The following is a 20,327-nucleotide window of genomic DNA, read 5'->3' on the forward strand; positions in this document are numbered from 1 at the left end:
AGTTTAATCCACTTACATGTAAGTAATACTGATAAGGAGGGACTCAGCTTCTGTCGTTGTGCTGTTTTCTATGTGCATTATACATTTTTTTGTCTCTCATTTTCCTGTATTACTTCTTCTTTGTGTTTAGTTGCTTTTTTATAGTGAATCATTTAAATTCCTTTCTCATTCTCTTTTGTGTATATCCTATAGCTATTTTCTTTGTGGTTACCGTGGGGATGACATTTAACATCCTAACATTATAACACTCTAATTTGAGTTTATTACAGTTTAGCTTGAATAACATGCAAAAACTCTGCTCCTTTACAGCTCTATCCCCACCCCTTTCAGTTGTTGATGCCACAAAATTATATCTTTATACATTGTATGCCCCAAACATAAGCTAATAATTTTTTAAGTGCATTAGTCTCTTAAACTATTTAGGAAACATGACTTGGAATCATAAACCAACATTACAGTAATATTAGATTTTAACTCTTAATTTTTTTTAAGTATGGAGAAAATAACAGATTGTTATTATAATACTAGCTTATATAAGTGCCCACATAGTCACCTTTCTTGAGATCTTTATTTCTCCATATGGCTTTGAGACACTGTCTAGTGTCCTTTCATGTCACCCTGTAGGACTCCTGGAGCATTTCCTCCAGGGCACATGTAGTGATCACATCTCCATCAGTTTTTCTTTATCTGGGAATATTTCAGTGTCTCCCTCAGCCTTGAAGGACAGTTTTGCCAGATGCAGGATAGTTGGTTGACAGTTTTTCCTTTTAGCACTTTGAAAATACTGGCTCACTGTCTTCTGTCCTCTAAAGTTTCTGATGAGAGATCTGCTCACTGACGTTATTGAGGATGCCTTATATGTGAGGACAATTTTCTCTTGCTAATTTCAAGATTATCTGTTCACCTTTGGCTTTTGAAACCTTGATTACATTATGCCTTGGTGTTGATCTCAGTTCTTCTTACTTGAAGTTTGTAGAGCTTCTTGGATGTTTATATTCATGTATTTCATCCAATTTGAGAGGTTTTCAGCCATTATTTCTTCAAGTATTTTTGCTGCCCCTTTCTTCCTCACCTCCTTCTGGGATGCCCACAATGCATATGCAAAGCATATGCAAAGCATATGCATTCCACTGGTCCCTTGGGCTTTGTTCACTTTTCTTTAATTTCTTCTCTGTGTGTTCCTCAGCCTCAGTAAGTTCCATTACCTTGCCTTCAAGTTCATTGATTCTTTCTTCTGCCTGCTCATATCTGATGTTGAGCCACTCAAAGGAATTTTCTGTTTCAGTTAATATACTTTTCAGCTCCAGAATTTCTTTTTGATTTCCTTTTAGGTTTTTTTTCTCTCTTTGTCATTATTTACATTTTGCTCACACATTGTTTTCTTAACTTTCTTCACATCCTCCTCCTGTTCTTTGAGCATCTTTAAGACAGTTGTTTTAATGTCTTTGTCTAGTAGATCTGCCATAAGGTCTTATTCAGGGACAGTTTCTGTTGATGTTTTGTTTTGTTTTTCCCTTTGAATGTGGTACTTTTCTTTGTATGTCCTGACATTTTTTTTTAAGATTTTATTTATTTATTTGTCAGAGAGAGAGAGGGAGAGTGAGCACTGGCAAACAGAGGCAGAGGGAGAAGCAGGCTCCCTGCCGAGCAAGGAGCCCGATGTGGGACTTGAACCCAGGACGCTGGGATCATGACCTGAGCCGTAGGCAGCTGCTTAACCAACTGAGCCACCCAGGCATCCCTGCCCTGACATTTTTTTTTTTTAAAGATTTTATTTATTTATTTGATAGACAGAGATCACAAGTAGGCAGAGAGGCAGGCAGAGAGAGAGGAGAGAGGAGGAAGCAGGCTTCCTGCTGAGCAGAGAGCCTGATGTGGCTAGATCCCAGGAACCTGGGATCATGACCTGAGCTGAAGGCAGAGGCTTTAATCCACTGAGCCACCCAGGCGCCCCTGCCCTGACATTTTTTATCGAACATTGGACATTTGAATCTGATAATGTGGTAGCTCTGGAAATCATATTCTCCCCCCCACCACAGGGTTTGCTCTTCTATGTTAGTGTTTTTTGTTGTTTTTTTTTTTATTGCCATGGGGTGTCTCTGTGCTGAAGATCAGCCTGAGGGGCAAGCTTAAGGTCTTCTCGTGTTTTTCCCAAGATTTTTCCTGGGTATACATGGTCTGCTTCTAATTTTCCCTGCATAAGCAGTAGTGTTTGAACATCTTTGTCTTTAATTTCTGGCTCTCAAAAGGAGGAAAAATAAAAAATGAAAGGAGATGCAAAAGAGTGCTGGCCCTTTAATTCCCCTGGAAGTCTGTTCAGCTGGAGAGGGAGGGTCTTACAACAATGTGGGGAGGGGCTACAACCATGGCTGCCTGCCTATTTATCTGCACTTGTGTTATTAAAATCGGCAGTCAGAGCCCAGATCCCTGTTCTTTGCAGGACAGGGTCTTTTTGCCCACCCTGGCTTCTGCACACTGTTCCAGAAACGTGGATGATTGCCTGCAGTGTGGTTGGTGGTGGAAGATGGGGATGGGTAGCTGCTACCATGCTAAGAGCTGAAATTGACCAAAAGTAGCTGTAATTTACCTTCCAAGCCTGGAAGTTGCAAGCGGTCAACAGACTCCGGAGTCTGGGATGGTCATTGCATCAGATGGTTTCTGCCCGTGCAGCTGTGGTCCAGGTGGGGAGGCAGTTTCTCACATGTGCTTCCTACTTTTTTCCAGAATCTCCTTGGTGTAAATTTTAAGTGTGCAGCTTGACATGTTTTTACACACATACACATGCATGTGACTCCACCCAGAGCAAGATACAGAATATTTCCAGCACCCAGAAGGCACCTCCTCCTGTCACCTCCTCATCTGTACCCCCAGAGAGAGCCATTAATCTGACTCTGTTCATTGATTTTGAGCTTCATGTAAATGGAACCACACAATGTGGGATCTTTGGTTCTGTCTTTTTTTACTCACATTCTGTCTTTGGGATTCACTTGTTTGGTGAGTTTAGCAGATGTGTGTTCCAATGAGACTTGCTGTGTAACACCCATTTTAGAACGTGTCTTAGCTTCCTTACATCCTTCTCATCGGTAGGCACTGTGATCACAGTGGCTGTGAATATTCATGTACATAAATGTGAGTGCCCCTGTCTCCTGATTTTATGTCTGGAAGTGGAATTGCTAGAACATAGGGTGTGTGTAGGTGGTAATAGGTACTTCCAAAGACTTCTTGGAATTGGTCATGACCTTTTCCAATTCCATTTGCTACATCCTTACCATGCACACTGCCAGTCTTTCTCACTTTACTTGATCTGATGGGTCTGTCATTGTATATTTACAGTGGATTGTGTGGATTTACATTGTGGATTTAGTTTGCATTTCCCTGATGATTAATCATATTGAGGACCTTTCCCTACGTTTGGTGGTATTTTGGATGTACTCTTTCGTTATCAATTTTGCAAAGATTTCACTCACTCTGAAATTTATGTTAACTGATTTTTTTGTATTGATTTGTAAGAGGTCTTTATATATTCTGTATGTGAGTCCTTGTAATAAATTCTGTATGTAAGTCTTTTATAATATATATTGAAAATCCTTTCTCCCAGTCCAGAGTTTGGCAAACAATAGTCTGGACCAAATTTATCCTGTGGCCTATTTTCATATGGCCTACAAGTTAAGAGTGGTTGTTACAGTTTTAAAAGACAAACATATAAAGATAAAGAAGAATACGGTGACAGGAGCCATATGTGCCCCATAGAACCTAAAATACTTTCCAACTCAGTCTGTGTCTGTGGCTTGTCTTTTCACTCTCTTAATAGTGGTATCTTTTGGTGAACAGAATCTCTTTATTATAATGAAATTTAGTGAACCATTTTTTCAAATGTTTAAGAATTTTTATGTGCTGATCTCTTTTGTATGCCTTCTAGTAAAGATATTCTTCTGTGTTTTCTTCTATAAACTGTATTATTTTCAGCATATCATCCATTTCACATTAATTTTTCTATGTGGTATCAGGTATCATTAAGATTTTTCCCCCCAAGTTGATTTCTGTTTTTTTCAGTTGATTAAAAGTGCCATTGTTTTCCCCCACCGAATTACAGTAACATCTGTGTCATAAGTCAGATCAATACTATCAGAAGTTCAGAGAAAAGCAGAAATAAAACCGCTGGAGCACTGAAGTAGTAATTAGCAAAATTTAATTGTACACAGAAAGACAGTTTACAAACCAAAACAAGCCATGGAGCGAGGCTCAGAGGTCTGATGTCATAAGCCCCTTATATGGTGTGGAGGCAAAGACTGGTTATTCTTCACAGTGGTGGACTACTGCAGTAGGATTTTGGGGAGCACAATTTGAGATTCACTTATGATTTTCAGAGGCACAAGCAAGAAACAACCCAGATCAAGTTAGCCTTGCTGATCTCCCAAAAGAGACTAACTGGAGCATTACTTGTAGGACAAGATGGGTTTCGTCTGCTTAGGGAATTTTCAAGGCTGGTCTCAGAGTATGTTTGATTTTTGTAATGTGGATCTTTTTCTGGACTCTGTTTTGTTTCATGGGGTTTTTTGGTCTATCCTGTGCTAATACTGCCCTGCCTTAGTTATGGTAGCTTTGTAATAATACGTCTTCATACCCTATGGTATGTCTTCCATCTTTGTGTTTATTCTATATGGTATTGTCTAGTTTTAAGTTCTTTGCATTGGCCATATAAAATTCTTTGATCTACTTTTTAAAAAAATCCTGTTGGAATTTTGATTGTATTTTCATGCATATGACAAAGGACTCCTATGCAGACTATAATAGAGAACTCATATCAATAAGAAAAAACCAGTTAACATAACTTTTAAATAGGTGACAATTTGAAATGAATTTACTCATGCGGCCATGCAGCCAGCACCTGTGCCTAGCTGAGCCCCACCCGAGGTGCTGATCCACTCCAGTGTGCTCTGTCATGCGGCAGCAGGTAACTGATACAAACTGGCCCAGCTTCCTCTCTGAAAGGAGGGCTTGCCATGCCCGCTTTGTGGCCTGACTGGGCCTCCAGCCTCTGGCCCCACAGCCCCACTGGGCTTCCCCCTTGTTCTTCCTGCTGCTTTGCAGTGTGTATTTATTCCCGCTCTGAAGAGATGCTTGTGTTTTGTTTTGTTTCTTTTAGGAAACTATCTTTTTGTTTTTCTCTGTTTATTTATCCATTTCTTCCCGTGCCTGAACACGGGTGCATCATTGTGCAAGTTTACTGTGCCGTTTTAACTGGAAGCTCACACAGTTTGTTGTTGGAGTTTTTGTTCCCTAAGGTATGGCTTACTCCTGAAGGAATCCATTATCTGTCCTTTAATGCTCTGCTCCTTGGTTGCTTTTTCTCATTTCTTTCTTTGACAACCAGGTTCTGGCATACTTTAACCGAGGCATGTGCTTCTGGCTTCTTTTCACCTAGATACTCCTTTTTTGTATCAGGTTCATTCTGTTCCTAACTTCTCTGGACCATCTTTGTAACTTCTTTCAAAATGTCAGCCTCAAGGCCGCCCTCTTCTGATGAAGGAGAGAATGCAAGTGATAGTTCACCGGGGTGGATTGGTTTAACCCCTGCTTTATTTTCTTTTACAATTATGTTTTTTTTTAAAGATTTTATTTATTTATTTGACAGGCAGAGATCACAAGTAGGCAGAGAGGCAGACAGAGAGAGAGAGGGAAGCAGGCTCCCCGCTGAGCAGAGAGCCCAATTAGATCATGACATGAGCTGAAGGCAGAGGCTTAACCCACTGAGCCACTCAGGTGCCCCATTTTTACAATTATGTTTTTAAGTCCTGGCTGCCTGCTACTTTTCTTCTGATGGAAGTGGCAAGGGGGTGAGGGCTTACAAATTCATCTCTGCCCCCCACCCTGTACTGTGTCAGCTGATGCAGAGGACATGCTTAGATTGTTTTTCACCTGGACCATCCATCCCTCCCCCACCTCAAGCCAGGCTGTGTTCTGTGTAGTTGGATGTGGCAGTTCAGAGCATGGTCCCTGGTGCCCCCTGTGACTGCTCTCTCCGCTGGGTGGGAGGGACCTACAAGGTCAGTGGTCTTAACTCCTTTACTGTGGGACACCTTGGATGCTTTCAAGTTGGTGGTATGATGCTAGATCCCTTTTCTAGGAGTAATATTCCTAGAGAATTCATTCTTCCCTTATTTTGGTGTGTTACTTCCTATTTTGCTTCTTTCATTTTGCTTCCTGAGGTTTGGGAGAGGATGATTCTGTGAGCCTGAGGTTTCCACTGTGAGTCAAAGGATATATTTTTAATATACATTTTGGTAAACATTTGGCTATTTTTTATTCTTATAATAACTTATGTTGGGAACTATTTGATGAGCAAATAAAATAATCTTAGATTGTGAAAAACATTAGTAAGATTATATATCACATTCACAGTCTCGTCTCAAGGAACTGGAGCGAGAAGCCCATTTTGTTGCAGGAGAGCGGTTTCATATAACAAGTAATAATCAGCTTCGAGAGGTAAAGGGAAATTTTGTTTCTTATAAAATATACTTCTGGGGTGCCTGGGTGGCTCAGTGGGTTAATGCCTCTGCCTTCGGCTCAGGTCGTGGTCTCAGGGTCCTGGGATTGAGCCCCGCGTTGGGCTCTCTGCTCAGCCAGGAGCCCGCTTCCTCCTCTCTCCGTGCCTGTCTCTCTGACTTCTTGTGGTCTCTGTCTATCAAATAGATAAATTAAAAAATCTTTTTAAAAAATACTTCTTAGGGGTTAAAGAGAGATTTAGTCTTAATTTATAAATATTATTTTATGTTTATTATCTGGAAAGTATGTAAGTTGTTCATGTTTTCTCACATTGAGATTCATTCCTTCAAAGCCTGCAGATCCAAGAACAGTATGAGATCAGAATTTGAGTGTTTGTAGCATCTAATTGGGTGGGCCTTCTGGGGCTGTGATGTTCAGTTTCTCTCAAAGCTGAGACCTGTCCATCACGTGTCCCTGCTTTTGTTGAAGATCCTCTTTGGCAAGCTAAAACTGCACCTGCGGAGTCCCAGGGAGACTCTTCCTAGAACAGGGCTGCAGAAACTCCCATCCACGTCAGAAGCTGTGGTAAGTTAAAAAACTGTCCCCTTTGTTTTTGAGACAGTAGCATGCCTCTACCATGTGTGAGTCACCCTTAGGCCTGCTTGTCCCCCTGCAGTGGGCTGTGCAGCAGGTGCACCCCGCAGGGCTGCCCTCCTAGTTTGAACCATGAGAAAAAGTACAGTTTTCTGGAAGCAATCCACCAACTTTGTTATCTGCAAAGGACAATTGGGTGGAATTTTGTTCTGAAAACAAATGGTTGTCAGTCCAATCATAGCCTCTTAGAATTTAAAGGCTGCCACTCCTTTCCTAGATTTATTTATTTGTTTATTTAAAGATCCTATTTATTTATTTGACAGTCAGAGATCCCAAGTAGGCAGAGAGTCAGACAGAGAGGGGGAGGGGGAAGCAGGCTCCCCGCTGAGCAGAGAGCACGATGTGGGGCTCGATCCCAGGACCCTGAGATCAAGTCCGGAGCTGAAGGCAGAGACTTAACAACTGAGCCACCCAGGTGCCCCTAGATATATTTATTTTTAAAAAAATATAGATGTGGAAGGTTTTTCCTTTTTTTAAAAAAGATTATTTATTTATTTATTTATTTGTCAGAGAGAGAGAGAGGGAGAGGGAGAGAGCGCACAAGCCAGGGGAGCATCAGGCAGAAGGAGAAGCAGGGAGTAGTCTGCTTCAGGACTTATCCAGAATCCTGAGATCGTGATCTGAGCCAAAGGCAGGCACTTAAGCAACTGAGCCACCCAGGCATCACCCTAGATTTATTTTAGAAAATTTGAGCTACATTTTCCTTAAGAAGAGCCTGTTTGATAAACAGGGAGGAGTGAGAGTCTGCTCTGTTGGAATGGCTGAGTATGGGACACTGGGTGGCTTAGTGGGTTGAGTAGTCCTCAACTTTGATTTTGGCTCAAGTCGTGGTCTTGGAGTAGTAGGATCAAGCCCCCAGTTGGGTTCTGCACTCAGGAGGAATGTGCTTGGGATTCTTTGCCTCTCCCTCTTCTGCTCGTTTTGTAAGCTAAATCAATGAATCTTTAAAAGATAAATGTTTTTTAAAAAAATGGACAGTATAAATAGATGTTCAGAATCCAGTGAGTAAAATTCATGAGGGCATGCAGAGTGGACATCAATAAGTAAACTTGGTTTTTGTTGTTGTTGTTTTTGTTTTTAAGATTTTTTTTTTATTATTCATTTGAGAAAGAGAGAGAGAGAATGACTGGGGGCATAGGAGTGGCAGAGGGTGAAGCAGGGAGCAGGAGGTGGGGCTGGATCCCAGGACCCCGAGATCCTGACCCAGGTGCCCCTGCAGTGAACCTGGGTTGCTACAGTGAGAGCCAGCTCTGGGGGCGCATCTTGTGCTCTGCGTGCTGCATTCAGCGTCAGACTTAGCCGCAGCCTCCCTCCCTATGCACATGGCCAGTCCAGCCCTGCACGTTCTGCCCATGTCTTCCCTGCTGGAGCCCTGTGTCTTCTGACAGTCCCCATGTGTAGCCCTTGGGGTCCTGGGGGCAGTTCTGTGCGTCACAGACATCTGCAGAGTGATGTGTCCCGAAAGGGGTTTGAATTTGCCTCCTTCGGTGCCCCCTGGGCGGAGACCCCTCATCCTTCCAGTAAGGGGCAGAGCAAGGACAGTGGCATTGGCTACCACATCTTCCTGCATGGCTAGGGCATGCTGACTCCTCTGTGCCTCAGTGTCCTGATCTGTAAAAGAAGGATAATAATAGTCCTTTCCCTACAGCAATCTTGTGAGTTTTCAACAAGTGTGTGTATGTGTGCCTGTGTGTGAAGCAGTCCTTAGGACCATGCCTGACATGAGCTCTCAGAAACCAGCAAGTCCTGACTGTAATTATGAGCTACTTCATCCAGAAACCTACAAGTCACCTTGGATCTTCTTCCAGCCTCACCTGCAGCAAGCCTTACCGTCTCTGCCTGCAAACATCAGTCTGTAATTGGCTCTGTCAGTCCTTGCAGCCACCCCCTCAGTCACCTCCCACTCACAGCCTGGCACGGCCCCCCATCTGCTCTCCCCCTGCTGTTTATGCATCAAGTCCAGGCAGAGCCTCCCCTGATGTACATTCCAGGGGCTTTCTGTGACCCCTAGGTTCATGTCCAGGCCCTCCAGTGTGTCCATAGCACCTTCTCAGGCCCCCTCGCTCCCAGCGCTCCTGAGCAGCACACTGCTCTTCGCAGGTTCCGCGCGGGCCCTGTGCCAGTCTGCAGCCTCTTCTAGAGTTTGTGCAGTGGCTTTCAGGGAGGCCTCCCCAGGCCACACAGACAGCAGCAAGGCCCCTGGCATGACCTGTGTCTTCCCCCAGACTGGTTTCCTGTGCCTAAAGTTATCTTAGCTCCTGGTGGGCTTATCGCTCTAGGCTATAAGCTCTGCAGATCCAAGCCCAAGATTGACTGTTTGTTGCCTCTCCAGAGCCAAGCAGCCCTCACCAGCATAGTTGTCTGCTGTTAACTCACGGAGCTCAGGGACCGCATGGAGCAGGCTCCATCCCGCCAGGGAGACTCGGGCCTGGATTTCACACCCACGTGGCAGAGGGCCACCTCCTGAAAGGTGGAGCAGCAGCGGTAGCTGGGAAAGCCGCATGCTTGGCCTCATGGGGCCCGGAGCTGAGGGTCTCGGGCTGATTTATTCTCCATCCTGGCACCAGCTGGCAGTGTTGCCCTTCCCTCTGCTGCTCTTTAGCTCTTCCAGGTACCTGGCAACTAAGGAGATGGAACTCTCCTCTGGTGTTGGTGTGCTTTCGCGTAGATTTTTTACAAAGACATGATCGAGGTAAATCATACTAACCTCTTTTATTTAACTGACCAAGGCATACTACTTTGTGCATTTTAAAAAAAGATGAACTTTTACTAGGGAGCACATGTACATGGTTCCAAATTCAAAATGAAGACTCCTCTCTTCTTTCCTTCATCCTTTCCGTTCCCCTTCCTGTGGGGAGGGATGTGGACTTCAGGTGAAATGTGTAACCTCAAACAGTTCAAACAAGAGCACAACTATGATCTTAGATACAGTTTTATTAGGCGTTTATTTTTATTAAATCTTATATTTTATTTCACAGCAATATTGAGCAGAAGGTACAGAGAAGTTTCATATACTGCCTTCTTTCCACGGCCAGCACACCCTCCCCGCCACCCTCTCTCCCACTGTCAGCACCCCCCCACACTGGGACCATTTGTTACATTCAGTGAACCTCCACTGACAAGTCATCATCATCCAAAGTCCATACTATATCTCCAGGGTCACCCTTTGTGTCATACATTCTATGGGTTTGGACAAATGTGTAATGACGGTGTCTGCCACTATGGTATCATGCAGAGTACCTTCACTGCCCTAAACACCCTCGTGCTCCACATGTTCCCCCTTCACCCCACCCCTGCCCCAATATTTTCACTGTCCCCATAGTTTTGCCTTTTCTAGAATGTCCTGTAGATGGAACCCATATAGTGTGCAGCCTTTTCAGACTGAATTCTTTCCCTCAGATTTGTGCATTTCAAGTTCTCCATGTCTTTTCTTAGTTGATAGCTCATTTCTTTTTTTTTTTTTTAAGATTTTTATTTTATTTGACAGAGGTCACAAGTAGGCAGAGAGTCAGGCAGAGAGAGAGGGAGAAGCAGTCTCCCCACTGAGCAGGGAGCCCAATGCGGGGCTCAATCCCAGGACCCTAAAATCATGACCTGAGCCGAAGGCAGAGGCTTAACCCACTGAGCCACCCAGGCACCCCTGATAGCTCATTTCTTTTCAATGATCCATTGTCTGGATGGACCCCGGTTATTACCCATTCACCTACTGAAGGACATCTTGGTTGTTTCCAAATTTTGGCAATGAGGAAGAAAGCTGCTCTAAACATCTGTGTACAGGTTTTTGTGTGGACTGAAGTTTTCAGCTCCTCTCGGTAAATACCAAGGAGCATGATTGCTGGATCATATGGCAAAAGTATATTGAATTTTTTAAGAAACTGACAAACTACTTCCCAAAGTGACTACACCTTTCTGCCTTCCCACCAGATGGATGAGAGTTCCTATGGCTTCACACCCTTGCCAGCATGTGGTGTTGTCAGGGCTTTGGATTCTGCCTGTCCTAACAGATGTGAGCTATGTCCTGAAAAGTCAGGACATACAAGGCAGGAGTCTTGTTAATAGGCTGTCACTGGGGATGCCTGGGTGGCTCAGTGGTTAAGCCCTGCCTGCCTTCAGCTCAGTTCATGATCCCAGGGTCCTAGGATTGAGCCCCACTTTGGGGCTCACTGCTCTGCGGGGAGCCTGATTCTCCCTCTGCCTGTTGCTCCCCTCTGCTTGTGCACACGCGCATTCTCTCTCACACACAAATAAATAAAATCTTTTAAAAAATGAAGAAATATGAATTCATTGAAGGAAAAATGAAAAATTATGCAACATACTGAAAATGACTATAAAAAAATAAGCTGTCACTGCAGTGTGGGGACAGAAATCTCTGTGGTCCAGGTGACAGGTGTGAAGATGGAGTAGTGGACGAATTTCCAGAGAATTTCTGGAGCAGGAAGGAACTCTGTGAGTGAGAGTTCATGTGAGTGTCAATAGAAGATTGTGGAGTAGCTCTTGGTTTTCTTAGCTGTGCAACTGAGCAGAGAGAAAATGCCACTACCCAGGGAAAACTAGGAGAGGAGCAGTTTACTGGGCAGGGGTGGGAGGTGGGGTGTCAGTCAGGCATTCACTCTCAGACATATTAAGACAGAGGTGTTCACAAGACACAGGCACGGAGATATCACGGGAGCAGTTAGGTCCACTGTTAGTCTTGTGCTGGAAGTGGTCAGCCAGTTTTTAGTAAAATTGCCCTGGGATGGTAATCCCCTACTCTGGACAGAGCTTTGGAAAAACATTCACGACCAGGCTGACAACTGAACCACAGAATTGTGTCTGCCAGGCCCAAGCATGTTTTTGAAGCTCCCGGCTGTTTCTCATAAGCCAGCCAACATTGATAAGCACAGAACCGAATGCTGAGAAACTGACACTTAGAGGTCAGGGAAAGAGGAGGCTCCCACAAGAGACTACGGAGTGGCCATGGGGAGAAGGGAGCTGAGAAGAATGTGCTGTCAGGAGCCAACAGGAGCTCCAACAGGAGCATGTGATAAAGCTCCCTGGCCAGTCCGTGGCTGCAGAACTGCCTCTGATCGCAAACCAGCCCTGGTAGGGCTTGCTCCACGGTTGGATGAGATCAAATACTTATATCTTTCAAGCGTTCTCAGATGGCTCAAGTAGAGATATACAGAGAGACTGTGGTTGGAAAGTTATTTTGTGAGTAAGGTATCCAGATAAGGGGAACTAGTCCATCTTAAGCAATTTTTTTTGCTAAGTGTTTTCATGTACTTCCATGCCCCTGGGGATAACTTTGCTAAGTAAAGGTCAATTCTGGATCGCACTGAGGTCAGGTGCCCCCCCCCCCCCGGGCAGTGCCTACTCCCACAGCACCAGCTCTCTGGTTTACAACTGTGGCCAGCCAAAACCCTTGGGTCCTCAGTCTTTATTCAAACAGACCATGATACAACTTTATGCCTTACACTGTTAGAGGAGTGTATGGCCTCAGTTACCCCAGCCTGGTCTATAGACTCCGAACAATCTTTTTTTTTTTTTAAGATTTTATTTATTTGACAGACAGAGATCACAAGCAGCTAGAGAGGCAGGCAGAGAGGGGGGAAGCAGGCTCCCCGCTGAGCAGAGAGCCCCATGCAGGGCTCAATCCCAGGACCCTGAGATCATGACCTTAGCCGAAGGCAGAGGCTTTAACCCACTGAGCCACCCAGGCGCCCCTAGATTCAGAACAATCTTAGCAGCAGTATTTTGGAGAAGCTGGCAAGCTGATTCCAAAATTGCCACAGAAATGCAAAAAACTAAGAGCCAGTGTGATCTTGGAAAGCACTTCTGGAGGACTTAGTCCATTGGACCTCAAGACTAACCCTAAATCAATGGGGATTGCCAGGAACTAAGTAGCACAGTGTAGTGTCAACAGGAGCATGAACAAATAGACCAGCGGACCTTGTGTGGGGAGTCCACACAATCGTATGATAGGCACGATCTCTGAGAGGGTGGCTCTGCAGAGCAATGAGTAAGGACGGCTCGTTCCATAAATGGCCCTATTTCACAGCATACGCAAAAATAAACTCCAAATGAGCTGTACATCTAAATATGAAAGGCAAAAACAACAAAGACTATAGAAGATACCATAAGGGAACATCCTCAGGACCCTGCAGTAGGTGAATATCCCTACGAAGGATACAGGATGCATTACCCATGCAGTAAAAGACGGATACATTGGACAAGAGTAGAGTTTAGAATCTCTGTTAATGAAGAGATTCCATTAAACAATTAAATAAGAAAGTCACAGAGGGCAGAGAGATTTCCAGTAAATTTAATCGGCTGAAGAAACTGCTGTCCAGAATAACAAATACCCACAAATCATTGGGGGAAAAAAGACACACAAACCAATTCTTTAAATGGGCAACAGACATGAACAGGGGTTTAATGAGGGAAGATACCTACTTAGTCAATGAGTGTGTGAATATGGTCCTACTACAGTCTTCATTGAGGAAATACATACACAACTACTGTGCAGTATCACAACACAATTACCAGAGTGGCTAACATTAACATTGGGACATGTGTTAGCAAAGATGTGGGGCAACTGGATCACCCACCATACTGACAGGGTACAGACGAGTGCCTTCACTTGGGAGAACTGGCTGGTGGTGTCTCTGCTGTGGTTGGCCCTGCGATTCCATTCCTCTCTGTGTTTCTACTCAGCAGAACCACGGACATTATGTTAACCAAAATCCAGGTTCCAAGTGTTCACAGCAGCACTAGTCATCATGGCCTGTAAACAAGTTATTAGTGTCCATCAATGATAAAACCTAGTTGTTCTACATTCACACAGTTGAAGACAGGAGTACAAGTAAATGAAATGCTGCTTCATACAACACAGATGAATGTTAAAACCACCATTTTGAACAAAAGCCTCACACAGTGTCTGTCCCCTTCCTTTGATACGAAGTTTGAAAGCTAGGAAAAGTGGCCTTCATGGTGGAGGTCAGTGTGGTGGTTACCTACAGGGGAGAGGCGGGACACGCAGGGCATCTGGAGTGTTCTGTGTGCATGGTCTTACCCCAGCGTGTTCACTTTGTGGTAATTGAACAAATCATGTTCTTATGATCTTGAGTCATCCTGAATGTAATATTTTGGCCTTTTTTTTTTTTTAAGATTTTTATTTATTTATTTTGACAGAGAGATAGAGATCACAAGTAGGCGGAGAGGCAGGCTCTCCTCTGAGCAGGGAGCCTGATGCGGGGCTGATCCCAGGACCCTAGAATCATGACCTGAGCGAAAGGCACCTGCTCAACTAACTGAGCCACCCAGGTGCCCCATATTTTGGCCTTTTAAAATTAGTTAAAATCCGTAATCCTATTCTGGGATTACCTCCCTGACATTATGCCCGGATAACTGTGATTGAAATGTTGGATGTTCCTAAACTCTTGAGTTACACATTTGGAGGTATTTTCTTAGTGTATTCTCCTGTATGGTATTTTGCATATCCTGGATTTGGATTCCATGAATTTAATCTTGGAAGCAATCTTATTCCAAACCTGTGTTAAGGGCCTTTAGCTCCCATATGGACAGCAGTGATTTTATAAGGGATTTAGATTAAGACACTTGAAAACTACATTTATTATGAATCTTCACTTTGGAAAATATGGTCAATACGACCATTTATTACTAGGACTTTCTCCAGCTGAAAATAAGTGTTCAAAATGTTAAAATTAAATGAAGGAATTATATTGGTGACATTTATCCTCATTTTTCAGTTAAGTGCTCTGCAGGACCTTCATCCATTACCCAAGATAATTTTGGAATATAGACGGGTAAGTTTCCTTTGTGAGTGAGTGAGTTGGTGAGGGAGGGGGCCATCTGGCACCGGCCCTGAAAAAAGCCATCAGTCCATGATCATGGCGGTAGTGCTGGCAGTGTTCCAAGGGGGACAGAGCTCATTCAGGTGACTTGGTACCTGCACTGCTCTCATGCACCTCACTCGGCTGGAGCCACCGGGTCCCACAGGACGAGGATGGATGAAGGCGGAGAGGGGATGTGTTTTGTCATCAGGTGGCTTTGCTGTGGGCTAGACTCCACCAGCAGAGTTCAGAAGCCTCTTGAGGGCCTCCGCCTACTCCCCAGCCCTGGGCCTGGTGAGGTTCCCCACTCCTCTCTCAGCATGGTGGTGCCCTTGTTCGCTGGCGCGCCCCCTTCTTCCTCAGCAGCCCGCACTTCCTCTGTCCATGCACCTGCATGTGTTCTCTGCTGTTGGTGAGCCGTGGCCATAACTTGGGCCGCCGCCTGTACCATTAGTCTGCCATCCCCTGAACCTGCGGCCTGCTGCTCTCCTGAGATATGGCAGCCGACAGGGCTTGGTCATGGCACCAAACAGCCTTCTCTTGAAGGGATGAAATGACTAGAGGAGAACTAAAGGCACCCTAGGGGACGCAGGAGGACAGGTACCCACAACGACGCTCCATTTATCTCTGCAACATTTCTGTGAGAAGAATGATTCCAGAATTATTCCAGAAAAGGGCACAGGGTGCCATCTTTCTCTGTGCATCATTGTTGTTTAATTCTGGGTCCCGCACCAGCCCGTTGCAGGGCCTCCTGAAGTCATCGGAGTGGACACGTGAGTGGCGCATGCCCAGCACTCTGTGAAACACGTCTGTGACGCTGGTTCCTGCTTGATGCTTAAACAAGAAAGTGATTACTTCTGTCTGTGTTACCTAGGTTCACAAGACCAAGTCAGCCTTTGTGGATGGATTACTAGCTTGCATGAGAAAGGTAATGGAGCTAAATGAGATCCTGTGCTCAGGAATGTGGTTTCCATGGGGCCTCAGAGACATATACAATTTCCTGAAATTTTAGTTAACAATGAAATCACCAAATATGCTTGAGCTGTGAGCTGTGATTTGTTATTAACTGGTCTCTTTATAGCCTGAGTTGGCATCATGCCTTCAGGCCTGGAGCTGCACATATGCGGGAGCCCTGGGGCTGCCCAGGCACTGTGACACCTGTCACCACACCTCTGCCCGCACCCAGTGCAGGGAAGCAGGAGGAGGAGGCTGCCAGCAGAGGCGTTCTGTCTGGGCCCCCGTACAGGCTGCAGACCCCCACTTGGAGTCCATGTGGTGTCCCCACAGCACATGGCCCTCCTCTCCCCATGCTCAGGGGCTTGAAGGTACCCAAAGACCCACATGTCCTTTTGCTGCTTCTGCCCTGAGGTGGAGGACCCTTCTTGTTGGCCAGCAGTTGGCTGATGCCCAGGGGCCTCTCAGGGTTGAGGGCTTTGGGCCAGCGGCTTGTGGACATCTGCAGGAGAGCAGTGAGTGCTGTGTGCTGTGAGCAGGGAGACTGTGAGCAGGGCCCGTGGGCCCGTGTATTCTTGACTTCACACGGCATTGCCCACACTGAAACTGATTCTTCCTAACTGACAAAGGGTTCCATTTCCTCTACGTGGAATCAGACGGGAACTGTGACTGGAAGACTTTCATCCCGGCACCCGGTAAGTTAGCACTCCTTGGCAGATGCCAGCTTCAGTGCCTCAGAGCTGACTTTCTGCCTATCTGTGAATTTGCCTTCTCTTTCTGAGAGCAGGCCCCATATTGATGGGTGTGTTTTGCTCTGTTGACCCATTCAGCTGATCCTCATTTAGCACCTGCTGTGTTTGGGGAACAGAGTGGGGGAACAAGACATGTGCTCCCTGCCTTCACAAAGTGTTGAGTTAGTAAGGGGTCCTTTCCATCCAGAGAGTCATGCGTGCTGGGGGTGAGGGCCCAAGGGGCACCCTGTTCCCACTCCCCCTTGCTTATCTTCAAACTTGGGCTGGACGGGAGACTTCTGAGGTCCAAAAATGTGTTGAGATGTCTGATGCTCTGATGACCTCCTCCATTTCTTTGTTGTTGTTCCAGGTTGTCTCTGATGAAAAAAGTGTAATACCCTTGAATTTATGATGCAGCTCTAATAATACTCAAAGCAATTAGCTTTTAAATGGCTTTATATTTTTTAATTAAAGATGACTCATTACTGATTTTTCATTGCAGACCACTTCCTCAAGTATAGAAATGTAAACAAACAAATAAACAAAAACTAGTAAAAGTCTCCTATTATCCCACCATGCAGAATTAACTGTGGTTAGCATTTTGGCATCTATCTTTGTTGACTTTTTGCTAAGTACTCATATTTTTTTTTCTAAGTACTCATATTTATAAAATACTGTTTTTCTACCAAAATAAAACCCCACTTTAATTTTATACTTTTCAGTTTCATTTATGATGTCTTGATATCATACATTAATACTGACTTGAATCTATATTTAGATTTAAACATTTGAATTATTTAAATATATGAGTTAAATACATTAATTATTTAAATATGCACTATAAAAATATATACATATGAGTATATATGTAACAAATTCAAATACTTTGGATGTATGTAGAATAAAACATTTCGATGCCCTTTCCTTCCCCTCACAACATGTCTGTCTACCCCATGGGTCCCCTGTCATGGGTCTGGACTGCATCTCTCCAGCCTTTACCTGACCTTTACGTGTGTGGGTATCCAGTGCTCACGACAGGGGGTGGTGCGGAGCTGGGCAGACTCACACATGGCAGGAGCTGCAGCCCTGCTCAGGGCCCTATGCTCTCTGGACTTTTCACCCATCTTAGCAAGGTCTTTCTTTGGATGCCCCACTATAGAGACCTCTTCTGTGGTCTGTATTGGCTTACCACTAGCAGGACTAACACTGGTGCCTCTTCTGAAGGCAGGTGCCTGCTGCACCCTTTCTCTTAGCTGCTGCTGCTTCTCATCAAAGAGTAATTCCAGAGTTCTCCTGCGAAAGTGCCCCCTTTGTGAGGTCCTTGCTGGTGCCTATACGGGGTTGTAAGTTTGTATTTTCTATCTCATTTCCAGATTAATATCTTGCTGTGTTTTATCCTCTTCCAGAAATCTCCAGTACCTCTGGTTTACGGGTAGCACTCCTCTGTTTTATGGGTAGCACTTTTTAGTGACATTCTTGTTTTATTTATTTATTTTCTATCATTTCAAATGAATTTTTGGAAGGAGAAGGTATAAACATAATGCATGCATTTTGCCACTACCTTCCACTTGAAGTCCACATCTTCATTTTTAACAGCTGCTTTATATTCCCCTTGATGACTGGCCCTGGTGATGGTCATTTAGATTGTTTTCAGTTGTACTTATTTTATACAGAGATGCCACAAACATACCTGTATGTGTATTTTTGGAACATTTTTCTAATGATGTCTATAGAATTCCTAAAGATGGAATTCCTGAGTCAAAGAATATGTGTATTTTTAGGGCTTTACATTATGAGTTGTGTTTCTTACCTTCTTTGTTAGTGGGAGCACTTTCTTTCCAACTGTGTCCATCCTGAGTGGAAGTAGAAGCCCCCATGTGGTCATTTTCATCCACCTAAAACCCTCATTCTTTGTGTTCTCTTAGCATTGAGCACTTCATTGTTCAGTATTTGCTTTATCAAAACTCAGTCTAGTGCCATCCTAGATGTTCCCTGTACTTGTCTGATGGTCACTACACAGGGTTTAACTGCCTCTTAACCTCTGTTTACCCCACTACATTGTATGTTCCATGAGAACGGGGACTTTTTTACCTTTTTTGTTGACTTACCCCCCAGGCCTGGCTCTGTACCTGGAGCCCACCTGGTAGGCACCAAGTACTTACTGAGTGAGAACCTGGACAAGTGAGCCACTCTTGAGTTGCCCTCCTATGTCTCAAAGTCACATGGTATGGGATCATCATTGGGATTGCAGGTGTTAACAGTGTAGGCCCAGCCTCTTCCTTGAGCAGGGCAGTCATGTTCTCCACCCTAGCTGGGAGCTGGTCAAGAACCTCAATTCTCCTCTTCCCTTGACTTGGATCTTTTAGGATTCATGCCTGTCCATCTTTGTTTTGTGTGTCTCTCTTGGACCCATCATATTTTTACGAAGGCCTGCTTCTGAGCAGGGGCAGAGGACCTCTCTGTTTCCTCGCACTTGCCAGGAGCCACGTTCTCACCATATCTTCATCTCCTAATACTTTCTTGTTGGCCGTGGCTTCAGATGCCCCTCCAGAAGCATTCTGTGTCAACAGGCTAGTTTTTGTCACTGTCCTCGTGTCCCCAGAGTGCTGCTTGCACTGAGTGGTTCTGGGTCTGAATTCACCCACGTTTCATAATTCAAAATATCTGACCTCACCCATTGTATTGTTACAAATTCTTTAATATCCTGGTTCTTTGGTCTTCTTCTAGGTTAGTTTTTAAAAGTTCCTAAAAGGGGCACCTGGGTGGCTCAGTGGGTTAAGCCGCTGCCTTCGTCTCAGGTCATGATCCCAGGGTCCTGGGATCGAGCCCTGCATCTGGCTCTCTGCTCGGTGGGGAGCCTGCTTCCTCCTCTCTCTCTCTGCCTGCCTCTCTGCCTACTTGTGGTCTCTGTCTTTCAAATGAATAAATAAAATCTTAAAAAATAAAAAAATAAAATGTTTCAGCTTTAAAATATATTGTTTGGGCGTCTAGAGATCCATGTATGATTTAGCTTTGGCTCCTTAGTGAGTGCTCTTCCTCCTAGTTTCTTCATTTTCCTAATTCTGTGTCTGTTATCTTGTTAGCATGTTTGCACTAGCTTTTTTGGTATCTAACTGAGTTGGAGACAAGTTAAGATTTTTTTATATAATGGTGAACGCTTTGATATAATTTGTGATTCCCCTCATGATTTTCCTTGCCTTAAGGCTATTCTTTTTACCTCTGTTTAGGTCCCTTTTCTGCCCCTTGATCCCTGAACACATCTTCCTGCAGCCTGACCTTCTTGGCCTGATCATTGCCTGCTCTTCTGGCAGCAGCTCAGGGAATATGTCCATCAGGAAGCATCATCTGACAGCCTCCCCCAACCCAAAGCTCAGCAAGAGGCCCCTCTCCCTGTGAAAAAGGCATGGCACCAATATAATGAACACATGTGTGTCCATCATTCATTCTAAGAGCTTAAATGTTACTTGGGTGCATTTAAAGCTCCTGTTCTGCTCTTTTCCCAAGTTGGTTGGTTTCTTTCTTTCTTTCTTTTTTAAAGATTTTATTTATCCATTTGACAGAGATCACAAGTAGGCAGAGAGGCAGGCAGAGGGGGCGGAGAAGCAGGCTCCCTGCTGAGCGGAAAGCCCGATGTGGGGCTCCATCACAGGACCCTGGGATTATGACCTGA

The 20,327-nt window shown here is 44.6% G+C and overlaps 1 protein-coding gene across 1 annotated transcript in view; it reads left to right on the forward strand.

Annotated features, from left to right (window-relative positions):
* The window catches only part of POLN (DNA polymerase nu), a 156,587-nt gene that overhangs the window by 55,454 nt on the left and 80,806 nt on the right, over nt 1–20,327 (forward strand). The window contains exons 11-15 of the mRNA XM_082727077.1: nt 6,403–6,486; nt 6,976–7,071; nt 14,889–14,945; nt 15,847–15,900; nt 16,556–16,621. Coding sequence (XP_082583203.1) covers nt 6,403–6,486; nt 6,976–7,071; nt 14,889–14,945; nt 15,847–15,900; nt 16,556–16,621 — 357 coding nt within the window. The remainder of the gene's footprint in view (nt 1–6,402; nt 6,487–6,975; nt 7,072–14,888; nt 14,946–15,846; nt 15,901–16,555; nt 16,622–20,327) is intronic.

This window comes from Mustela nivalis, assembly GCF_964662115.1.
Source record: "Mustela nivalis genome assembly, chromosome: 4".
NCBI classification, from domain to species: Eukaryota; Metazoa; Chordata; class Mammalia; order Carnivora; family Mustelidae; genus Mustela; species Mustela nivalis.